The sequence below is a fragment of the Macrotis lagotis genome, chromosome 4 (assembly GCF_037893015.1).
Source record: "Macrotis lagotis isolate mMagLag1 chromosome 4, bilby.v1.9.chrom.fasta, whole genome shotgun sequence".
In the NCBI taxonomy this organism is placed as follows: Eukaryota; Metazoa; Chordata; class Mammalia; order Peramelemorphia; family Peramelidae; genus Macrotis; species Macrotis lagotis.
In genome coordinates this window covers 175,257,853-175,269,921 of record NC_133661.1, presented here as the reverse complement: position 1 = coordinate 175,269,921, position 12,069 = coordinate 175,257,853, and the positions used below count along the sequence as shown (strand labels likewise).

The 12,069-nt window shown below is 35.8% G+C and overlaps 1 protein-coding gene across 2 annotated transcripts in view; it reads left to right on the top strand.

Annotated features, from left to right (window-relative positions):
* GALK2 (galactokinase 2) overlaps positions 1–12,069 on the top strand; it is a 178,030-nt gene that overhangs the window by 78,158 nt on the left and 87,803 nt on the right. For both annotated transcript variants that reach the window (XM_074234713.1, XM_074234714.1), the window contains one exon: positions 1,755–1,901. In XM_074234713.1, coding sequence (XP_074090814.1) covers positions 1,755–1,901 — 147 coding nt within the window. The remainder of the gene's footprint in view (positions 1–1,754; positions 1,902–12,069) is intronic.

Here is a 12,069-nt window from a genome sequence, read left to right as displayed (position 1 = left end):
AGTTTTATATTTTTCTACCTTCTTCTCTTCCCTCCCCCATGACAAAGTAATTTGTTATAGGTCATATATGTAAATATATTTCCATATTATTTATCTTGTGAAAGAAGAATCAGAACTAAAAGGGGGGAAAAACCATTAGAAATAAAAACCTAAAACAAGTTTTAAAAAGTAAGTAAAAATGGGGGGCAGCTAGGTGGTGCAGTGGATAGAGTAGTGGCCTTGGAGTCAGGAGTACTTGAGTTCAAATCTGGCTTCAAACACTTAATAATTGCCTAGCTGTGTGACCTTGGGTAAGTCACTTAACCCCATTGCCTTAAATAAGGCAAATAAATAAAAATTAAATAAAAATTTAAAAAAAAGTAAAAACAGTATGCTTTGGTTTATATTTGGATTCCGTAGTTTTTCCTCCCTCTGGATGTGGGGGGAAGACATCACATGTCTTTTAGAATTGTTCTTGATCACTGAACTGCTGAGAGGAGCTGAGTCTATCATAGTTGATCATCTCATAGTGTCACTATTAATATGTACAATGTTCTCTTGGTTCTGCTGCCTTTGCTCAGCATCAGATCCTGTAATTCGTTCCAAGTTTCTCTAGAGTCCAACCACTCATGGTTTCTTATAAAATAATAGTATTCCATAACATTTATATATCATAACTTGCTTAGCATTCTTCAATTGATGGGCATTCCCACAATTTTGAATTCTTTGCCACAACAAAAAATGCTGCTATAAATATTTTTGAACATTTGAAATGCAGGGATTCTAAATTGCTTTTGTGGCATTCAACCTTTTTGAAGGAGTGTGGGCCTCTGTATCCCTTCTCAGAATAAGTTTTTTTTTTAGGTTTTTTTATTTTTTGCAAGGCAAATGGGGTTAAGTAGCTTGCCCAAGGCCACACAGCCAGGTAATTATTAAGGGTCTGAGACTGGATTTGAACCCAGGGACTCCTGACTCCAGGGCCAGTGCTTTATCCACTACACCACCTAGCTGCCCCTGAATAATAGTTTTAAATCCATAAAATAAAATGTACACGATTAAAAAGGAAACTGATTTGGACCCCAGGTTAAAAATCTCTGTTTTCATCTAATTGACTATAAGTAGAATGGACTATCTCTTGACATAAGTATTACAACTATATATGATTTCATTTAAACCTTACACAGCCCTCTGTGATAGGTCTCCATTTTGTGATTGTTTGTCCTTCATTCTTGGAGAGGACCACGGCATCAGGTCACATACAAGTGAATGGGATCTACCCCATTTTGTGGTGAAGACACAGGTCCAAATTCTATTATGAACCCATGATGCTGGGGGCGGGGGGTAATATTTGAACCCAACTCTTTCTGACCTTAAGTTCAGCATACTGTGCTATATTACTATTGATTTTAAGCCAAGGTTGGTTGATTATTTGTTGGCAGAGAGGTTAAGGATTGAAGAGAGGATTCCTGTTCAGGTATATGATTTGGACCTAAGAAGTTCCTTCTAATCCTGAGATTCCATGATACCATTAAAAAAACCAAAAATAAACAACCCCTCCCTCCAATATTTTAGAACCATGGTCTCCTTTTATTCACCATGGTAACCTTGACTGAATAAAAGGAAAGATAATCTGACCCTGAGTATACCAAGAATGAAGAACTGACAGGTCAGACAACACTGAGCAGTGTTTCTAAGTAGTATGAAAATTACCTTTTAAAATTGTGCTTCCTAGACCTTGAATTTCATGATTTTTTTTTTAATCCTTCTCTTATTAGGAACATTTCAACATCAAGAACCTGACTGGAATGAATTGCTTGTTGGATGGAATCATCCCCCCTAATTCAGGCCTTTCCAGTTCCAGTGCCCTGGTTTGTTGTGCTGGGCTTGTGACATTGAGAGCCAACGGGCTGAGTCTCTCCAAGGTAACTTAGCAAGAAACAAAACTTTGTCTCACATCTCCCCTGTACCTCTCATCTAAATCCAATAACATTTGAATCCTAGAACCAGAATGCCATGCTTTGACTGAAAAACTGTGACTGGCCTAAAAAGACTGTGTCAATTGGGCAAGCCTTTTCATTTAATGGGTTCTGTTTCCTATATAACAGACCTAAGGTAGCTGTTACCTCTCTAACCCCACTTCTCCCCAGAGGAGTGGCATTTCTGTGATTAAGTGTATTAAGATGCTCTTGGATTAAGTGTGGGGCTGACTGCATTGGCAGTCCTTCCTATCACCTCATTAACAAGTTAAATTTGGAGCAAGAAATTTCAGGCCTCATAACAGTGCCTGCTTAGTTTCACCCATAATCTTAAATTAAACACTTGACTGAGCAGTGTTAAGACCAAATAGCAAGGTGACTGAACAGTGTATAGGTTTATGCCAGCAGGTTAATAAATGTAATAAACTTTTTTTCCCCCTTTAATATTGCATTACAAAGAGGAAATGCCTATTTAAAGAATATATAAACTCAACAAGAGGTCAGAATGTCTACGTTTTACTAGTTCACATAAATCTCTGGCTTCACAGCTCAGAGCAGGTGAGCTCCATTTTAATTAATGCTTAGGGGCTTTGGTTCAAATAAAACCTAATGGTAGATCTGGATGCCAGGGCCCAGCATACACATTATTTGGGAGCACATACCTGTATCAGGTCAGATCTGCTAGGAGACTATTGGCCAGGTGCTTTAACTCTTTTCATCCTATTTGAAAGTTTTTGGTAAAGAAACTGGATATACAGGACTGGAAGAAATGAGAAAGAGAGTCTGAGTTAGCCTTCATATGTCCAGCTGATATCCATTAATCTAACTGGTTTTGAGAAACCTAGAACTGAATCAGATCAGCCTGTCTCAGAAACCAGCAGGTTTGTGAATTGAAGTGGAATGATTGCTTTTGGGACCTTTTTTTAAAAAATTGTGATTATACAGATAGAGTAATATAGGGAGGAGGAGGTGGTGGACTGCATATGAAAAATATTTAGTCTCACCTTCTATTTTTCAATCTGATTCCTTAAATCCTTTTGAGGGTCACTGATGACAAGGACATTTAGTCAAAAAGAATAATTTGGGGGCAATTAAGTGGCGCAGTGGATAGAGCACTAGCCCTGAAGCCAGAAGTACTTGAGTTCAAATCTGGCCTCAAACACTTAATAATTACCTAGCTGTGTGGCCTTGGGCAAACCACTTAACACCATTTGCCTTGCAAAAAAAAAAAAACCTAAAAGAAAAAAAAGAATAATTTGACCCTGTGAGGGTAAACCTGGCTTATAATGAATAGAGTGAACTCCCTTTTATCAGAGCTGTCTGCTTATTATTGTTCCTAGAAATTTTTGTATTTCTGTCCTTCACATGAGATCCTGAGGGGAGCCTTAGAATACTTGTATGCTGTAGTTAGTTCTGGATGTTCTATTTAAGAGGAACAAAAGTGGAGCTTGTCAAGAAGAGGATGAACAGAATGGATAGTGATTGGGCTTAAAAGTTGTTGGGATTGGATATTTTTATATTTTATATATAATATATATATATTATATATATGAGGAAGAGGATATTTAGAAGGGATATGAATGCTAACTTAAAATCTTGAAAATCTGTGACATGGAAGAATAATTAAATTTATTCTAATTGGGCAACTAGGCAACATATTGGATACAGTATTGGAAAAATCAGAGTTCAGTTCCTGCCTCCTATACTTACTGAGTTGGGTGACACTGGACAAGTCACTTAGCTTTCTCAGTCTCAGTTTCCTCATCTGTAAAATGAGAATAATAGTAATGTTTTGGATTACAAGCACGGGTTAAAAGAGACAAAAAAACCACAAGTGAATATGTGATAAGGAACTAAACAAGGCCAAATTGCTTACATTCAAATGTGGAGAGGTGATTCATGGGTGCCTTCTGAATCCTGACTCCTCCTCCTCCTTCTCCTCTTCCTCTTCATCATCATCATGGGTGATGGAACTTACTAAGATTAGACAAATCCTGGAAGTGACTTATGTTTTGATTTCGAGAAGAATTTAAAGAAAAAAATACAGTAGGTGGAGAAAGGAAAGGAGCATTAGAGAATATTATCTCTCATATGATCAAGATATGCAACTAAAAGTAGGACAAAGAAGGAGGGGGCAGAGATAGCAGCTAAGACTTGAATTGTTTTCTGAACTAATTACAGGAGGGAAGAATACACACACACACACACACACACACACACACACACACACACACACATTGGGTACAGACATATATTTGAATGTAATATGAGGGAAAAGGGACAAAGAGAGAAGGGAGAATTAGAGGTAGTATAGATTAACAGAACTGTCCATCCTTTTAAAAGTTTTTATGGATATAATAGATGCTATATTTTGATTTGCCATTTTAATGAGAGCTTTGTAGTAGCTTGGCTTCATTTACTAAAGCATTTAATAAACCCACAGGTGGGTAACATTTTGGACAGCCCTGGATTAAGATATACTTAATCTGAGGCAAAGCAAACTCTGATGTTCAAAAATATTTATAGCTCTTTTTGAGGCGACAAAGAATGTTTGCCAAGAAAAATTATTGTGCTGTTAAAAAATGATGTCAGGAAGATTTCAGTGAAACCTGGGAATAATTGTTTGAATTGATGCAGAGTGAAGTGAGCAAAACCAGAAAAATGTTTTATACAGTGATGACAATATGATTAAGACAAACAGCAGAAATGATCATTATATTGATCTATCAGGATTCCAGAAGTCTAAGGATAAAACTTGCTACCCCCTAGATCAATTTTTATCATTATATATATATATATATATATATATATATATATATATATATATATATGTATATACATATATGTATGTATGTGTTTTTGTGTGTGTATACGTGTATATTTTGGACATGATCAATGCAGAAATTTGTTATATATTATATGTTTCTAACAAGGGTATTGTTTTTCCTGTTAGTTCTCACTGGGGTAGGAGAAGGACAGTGGGACTAGAGTGTGAAAGTAAAAAGACAGGTTTCCTCAAGTTTAAAAATAAAATATGATTTAAAAAAAATGACCCACTATGAGCTCAAGGAGTCCCCAGTCTGAAATTCTTTATTAGTTTCTTCACAAGCATTGATCAAGGTATTCTGGGAAATGAAAAGAGTATATATTATACTCAGTCCCTGACCTTAAGAAATTACAGAGAAACATCTGATATTTTATTTAGTAAAAAGAATGATGACTATTGATAATAATTCATATTGAAATTGGGCTTTAGGGGGTAGCAAGTTTTATTTCTCCCAATAGCCCTATGAGTTTGGATAGTGTAAGTATTCTGATAACTCATTGTACCATATACTCAATATGTTTGTGATCTCATCACAGTATTGTGAACATTCCTTTGATATTTAATAATGCTTATACCAGTCTATCCATGCCTAAATATCCTGTGCTACTTTTGACAAAATCTTCCCACAGATTCCTCCCAGGACATCCATTATACATATGGGAATTGGTGTTGAGGTTGCAGAGGCTTCCTTTCATTTTCGAGATGTTGTTTGGATACCAGTAGAATATGTAGGCTTTCCATTGGTTATCCTTCAGCCTTTACTACTTAACTGATTCACCATTTTTTTCCCAACAAATACATTTCTCTGGGGGCCTCCTCGAAGATATTATTATTCCTTTTTTAAGATAAGGGAACTGAGGTTCAGAGTGGTTTAATAGCTTGCCTAGAGTCACAGAACAGGGGAGAACCTGTCAGAACTTCTCCTAAACTCAGATCTTTTTACTCAGTCTGTTATATATTAATGATCACAGTAAGTGAATATAATGGTCAGTGATTTGTTATTGAGCTTTGTAATGAGTGTAGGTCATTTGAACTAATTATGTCTTAGTCCTCAGAATAGAGATATATTGTGCTATAAAGGGGGCAAACCCTTAAAAATTATGCGACGGTTTAAATTTAGGTGTTTATTTTTTATGTTTTTAGGGTTTTTTGCAGGGCAAATGGGGTTAAGTGACTTGCCCAAGGCCACACAGCTAGGTAATTATTGTCTGAGGCCGGATTTTAACTCAGGTACTCCTGACTCCAGGGCCAGTACTCTATCCACTGCACCACCTAGCCACCCTTAGGTGTTTATTTTTTAGTAGCCTTTTAGTAAATATCATAAAGGAAACTCAGTAAACAATTTGCACTATCATTAATTATTATGCAGAGAAGACCATATAAAGACATTGAGTCATTTTGATTGGAATAACAAAAAGCATTAAAAAAAAGAGTATTCTCAAATGATTCAGTTAGATAGTGAGTAGTAATGAATGGCATGCAGTGACAAAGCACATGAGAGGGTAGCAGTTCTAGAATAAGGTCTTTAAATATAGTCTTTTAAGTTTAGCATTGAATCCAACTGCTGTGTATGCCCTGCCAGTGCTAGCCTTGGTTGTTCTCCCCTAAAATACATTTGAAGTTTTAGGTCAAGGGACAGCATAGTCAATAACAAATCAACAAAAGTTTATTAAGAGCATACCATGTACCCTGCCAGGCAGGACAATGAAGTGGTACAAGGGCTAGAATGCTGGGCTTGGAGTCAAAAAGATATCTTCCTGAGAAAATCTGACCTCAGACACTTACCAGCTATGTAACATTGGATATTCACCTATACCTATTTGCTTTAGTTTCTTCATCTTTAAATGAGCTGAAGAAGAAAATGGCAAACCACTCTAGTATCTTTTTACAAAAACTACAACACAAAAGTTTGGGACATGACTGGAAGGACAACCACAAATCTGCCAAGGCACTGTGCTTAATATTGAGATTAGAAAGAGAAGCAGAAAAAGTCTCTGTTTTCAAGGAGCTTACATTTTAATGAGAGAAGGCCATTACATAGAAAAAGTAAGGGAGTGGGGCAGAAGAAGGAAAATATCTGGCATGGTAGAAAAAAATTCTATGAAGATTTCGAGTCATCAATTCAGCCTAGAGAAGAATGAAGGCATAATTGGCCTGGGCCTCTTCAAAAATGGAGATTCTAGGAAAAACCTGTCAATCAGGAGAGTTTTCTAGAATGAAGGTATTTTCTATGTAAGAAGTAGACTGGTGGTAGTGTGAGCTTCCAAGGGATGAAGATGTTTCTGTGACATGATAGAAAAATTCTTCTGGAGATGAATCAGAAACACAGCCTGAAAAGAAAGGAAGACATACTTGTCCTGGACCTCTTCCTTGCCCTCTTGTTCATCTTCATCTTGTTTTGTTCCCAAAGGTTCTTATGCTGTCTAACTGGTTAGGAGTCAGAGTTCCAAATGATAGTGATCCAACTTTTATCTTCTTCAGAATACTTGAGTTCTACCTCTCTTACTACTTTTGATATGATGTGTTACATTATCTTTCTGTATCTCAGTTTTCTCATCTGCAGGATGAAGGGGTTGAGTTGCATTAGATGATCTTTAAGGTACTTTCCAACTTTGAATTCTATAAATTTAATTCTGTATTTATGTATCCAACTACATCCACTTCATTTGGGCATTATAAGAAAAAAAAGACCTAACAGACCATATTTTTTATCATTTGTGTGGGATGGTGTCTTTATTTGTGTTAGCATTCATTTTTAGGGGCAGAGTTGGGAAATGAATCATTCATTTATTTATTTAATGATTTTGTGCAATTGAATTCTTTTGGATAATGTGACTAAGCTATTTGACTACAAATTAGAAACCTTGCTTTTCTGCCCTTGTTTAGGTGACCTCTGGTGTTTTTTTTTCCATTTCCTTTTCTAGGCTAACTGCATGTTTACCTTCAGTATAAACTAAGGCAAACAAGTCTAGTTCAGAGAACAGCAGATTAAACTATTGAGGGCCAATGTTTGTTTCCTAGTGCTTGCAAACTTGTCCTTTGATTTTACACATTAAAATTTAAGTGTGTGAGTTTTGAGTGTACATGTTCTGCCCTTCAGGTGGTGTGGAAAAAAACACTTGATTTGGCATCAAGAGCCTACTTGAATCCCTACTCTTTCATTTATTAGCTGTATGCTCTTGGGAAATTATTTTTCCTCTTTGGACTCTAGTTTTCTCAGCTGTAAAATAATGATGATTAAACTATCTCTGAGCTCCCCTTTCTATCAAACTTTTTATGATCTTATGTGTATGATAATTAAAAAATTACAGGGTCAGAAGGAGCCCACTGGACATATCATTAAACTTAAACCTGAAAAAAAAAAGTCCTCTCTATAACCAAAGTTCTTAAATTGTTTTTATGCCATATATTCTTTGGAATGGTGACTTCTGTGAACTTCTATTTTTGAATATTACATTTAACTTCATGAACACACTGGAATCTATCAGTGGGTCTCAACTTTTAAGAACCTTTGTTCCACACACCCAACGTGTGGTGATCCAACCTTTGATTGAAAATTGTTCAGTGAAAGGAAAGCACTCTCTCCCAAAATATACCATTCTAATTTAATAATTGTTGGCATTTTTTTCATACATCAAACTTAACATTTCCTTCTTTGCAATTTATAAGCTCATAGGATTATAGATTTAGAACTGCAAAGGGTTTGAGAGGCTATTAAGTCTAATCCCCTCATCTTCCCAGAGAGGTTGAAAATTTTTCAAAGTAACACAGATAGTAAATTTTAGAAGTGGAATTTGAGCCCAGCTTTTCTGATCCTAAAGTTATTGATTTGAAAACCAATATTCATCCTCTGTATCATATACCCTTCAGTTGCTCCTTCAGTTCATTACTTCTGGGGAGGCCACAGAGGACAAATCTAATTAATCTTCCATATAATTTAGACCTTAACATTTATTTCCATGTTTAGGGGACTCTAAGAATTTCACAAAAATTTGGTAGATGTCAGTCAACATGTAAAGAAATAGAACAGTGTTAAGCATCTTTTATAAGTGCACAGGTTTTCTTAATTGTGCTTAGAGTGATGCAGAGTGATTAAGAGCTGAAACTAATATTGTTACCACTAACAATAATGGTAGATTGGATTCAAATAGCATTTTTAGCTTTACATAAAACTAAAAAAGAATTCTTTACCTAATATGCTTTGTTTCTAGCTCTACTATCTTAAGTTTTCTAGAGGCCTTGGTGAAACTTATGGGATGAAATTTAGTGGCTCTAATCATGACCATGCCATTGACTGTGCATGACTTCATTTAACTTCTATATTTCTTAGCTTCTTCATTCTGAAATGGAGCAAGAGAATAACTATTTTCTTCCTGTTCCACAAAGAGGTGATCAGAATTTAGGGGCTGATTAAAGGTCTGACTCTGAACTTCTTGGTAATTAGGATAATAAGAAAATTCAGGAAAAGATAGAATAGAAGGTGAAGGAAATCAAGGCATAGAAGTAAATTGGTAGATTAGGAAGTTGTTCAAAATATAAGAAAGATGATTATAAGCTTTTAGGAAGGGAGATTCATTGTATAAACTATGGAATAGGCAGCATATATAAGTGTTAGAGTGCTGTAATTAGATTTGGGAAGAACTGGATTTTAGATTTTACTTCAAATTATGTGTGACTTTGGCCAAATCACATAGCCTTTCTTACTTTTTGAGTTTCTTCATCTAAAGAATGGGATTAAATGAGAAAATTTTATTTATTTTTTTAGTTTTATTTAAAGCTATAGTGATTTTTGTATCCAAACTGCCATCATTGTTAGTAGTAATAAGACTAGTATTATAAATAACAAATATTGCTACTAATAACAGTAAAAATATAAAATACTATAGTATAATAGTAGTAATAGTAAGAGTTGGAAGAACTAAAGAAGTGATGGAGACAGCCTATCACACAAAGCAATCAATCAACAAAAATTATTATGAGCTTTTTTTTTTTTAAGGTTTTTGCAAGGCAAACAGGGTTAAGTGGCTTGCCCAAGGCCACACAACTAGGTAATTATGAAGTGTCTGAGACTGGATTTGAACCCAGGTACTCTTGACTCCAGGGCCAGTGCTTTATCTACTATGCCACCTAGCCGCCCCTATTATGAGCTTTTTTGTGATAATCATTCTACTAATGCTGAGGAAACAAAGATAGAAATGAAATCTAAAGTATGTAGAGTTATTGAGATTTGGAAATAGTAGAAGTGAACAAGTATCAGAAGCTTGTTTATTTCTCATTTCTATAATGAGGGATTTATTTGGACAAGATCTTTAAGATCCCTTTTAGTTCTAGCAGGCTATGGGGATCTATCACATATATGGTGTCTACCTGTCACCCAACTCTTACCTGTGGCTCCGAGAAGCTATAGCATGTGCAATGGCAGATTCTCATAAACCATCTTGGTAGATGGGGTAAATCAGAGTGAAGATAACCATGGAGGTTTAAACCCATGGATAAGTTAGGGAGTGTTCACTCCCAAGCATATGAAGACTCTCCCAGTGGAATGGGAGGATGAGAATGATTTGTTTTAAAAACCAACAGAATGGCTGAAGTAGGAACTAGTGTTTGGAGCTTAGTCAGATATTGAAGACACCAAAATCTACTGCTGCATCCCAGGCCATTGCAGGTCTTCTTGATTTTGCTCTTGCTCCTGAACTTTGATGACTCTGGAAGAAAGAGTAAGACTGACAACTTTTTGCTTCATGACAATTGCTCACACAATGTCTGTGTGAGTCAAGATGTCGCCCTGTGTTATTATTGGTCCTCTTCGAAAATGAAGGACGAGTGACAGCCACAGCCTGTTTTTCTGCAGTTCTTTTGACATTGTAAGATTGAAGTGAGGTATAAAATTTTCAGTTATGAACTCAATAACTAGTGGAAATTAGTGGTTCTTTCTGAGTTGACTGCTCTCCTGATTATTATAATTGTTACCCTCGACAAACATACAGTGAGAACCTCTCAGTCCTGGAAGATGGTATGAATACAGCCCTAGCTTTTGGACAATTTACAGCATAGTTTCAGAGATAGGAGATATACCTAAAAGAAAAAAAAGGATACATATGATTAGTGTGGGTATGGCACAAAAAGTAAATTCTATTTGGAGTTCATGGTAGTAAGAGATGAATGTGGTTTGAGCAGTTGGGGAGTGCTTCACAAAGATGATGGGATTAAATCTGATCCTTAAATGAAAGATCTGACTCCAGTCCATAGAAAGGATAAGGGAGGGCATTCTAAAAAAGAGGCAACAGAAATGGATGAAGCGTTAAGAATTTGCATAACATGTGTAAGTAAAGTTCACTTACAGATGTGGCTACCTATAGGAGTGTGATGAGACTTAAGGTTGGAAAAATGGAGTTGTCAGATTGGGGAGGGCTTACATATGTGTAAGAGGAATAATATGATAATCTTGATGGACAAGTTCATTTATCCTTTTTTCACCCCTTTTATCCCTTTCTTTGGGGACATATGTTCTTACTCTTTGTCAAAAGATATGCACAATATCTTGGGTTGACCTGGCAACCCCTTATTGATTTCAGTGGTTTAGTGATTATATTAAAGAGGATTGTCCATTGAGTATCATGTTGGACTGATATTAAAAGTATCCTCTCTCTTTATAAGTTATAAGTTTATAAGTTATAAGTATTATAGAAAGGCCCTACCCACTCTCTTTTAGGCTCATTCCTTCATTTCCTCTCCCTTCCCCCTTTTAGCATATTATTTTGGGACTCTGCTAGCTCTTCTTTGGACTTTCACTCCCAATTGTACTCACAGGATAAGTCCCCAAAGTGGATGACTACTCTGGGCTTAAGTTATTCTGAATGTATATATTTGAAAACCATAACTTTGAAATCCTTATAGAGTGTTCAGTTTACCTCTTTAGTTATACAGAAAACTTATAATTAACTCAAAGCCAAGGCATTTACTGAAATGGCCTCACAAGAAATACTTTTATGATATCAGAAGACTCATAGAGATGTAGATTAATTATTCATTTATCAAATTGGTGATTTTATCATTATTAGTTATTAATCAATAATTATTAAAGCCAGGTCTAGAGATGAGATCTTCTAGGGAGAGAGTATAGAAAAAAAATGTTTAGAAGCACAATGACTGGGCTTTACTAACATTTAGAGTTTGTGAAGAAATGGAACCACTGAAAGAAGAGAAGAAAGGGAAGCCAAGGGGGTTAGAGGAGAACCAGGATAGTATAGTATCACTGGAATGGAAGTAAAAGATTTTTTTTTTTTT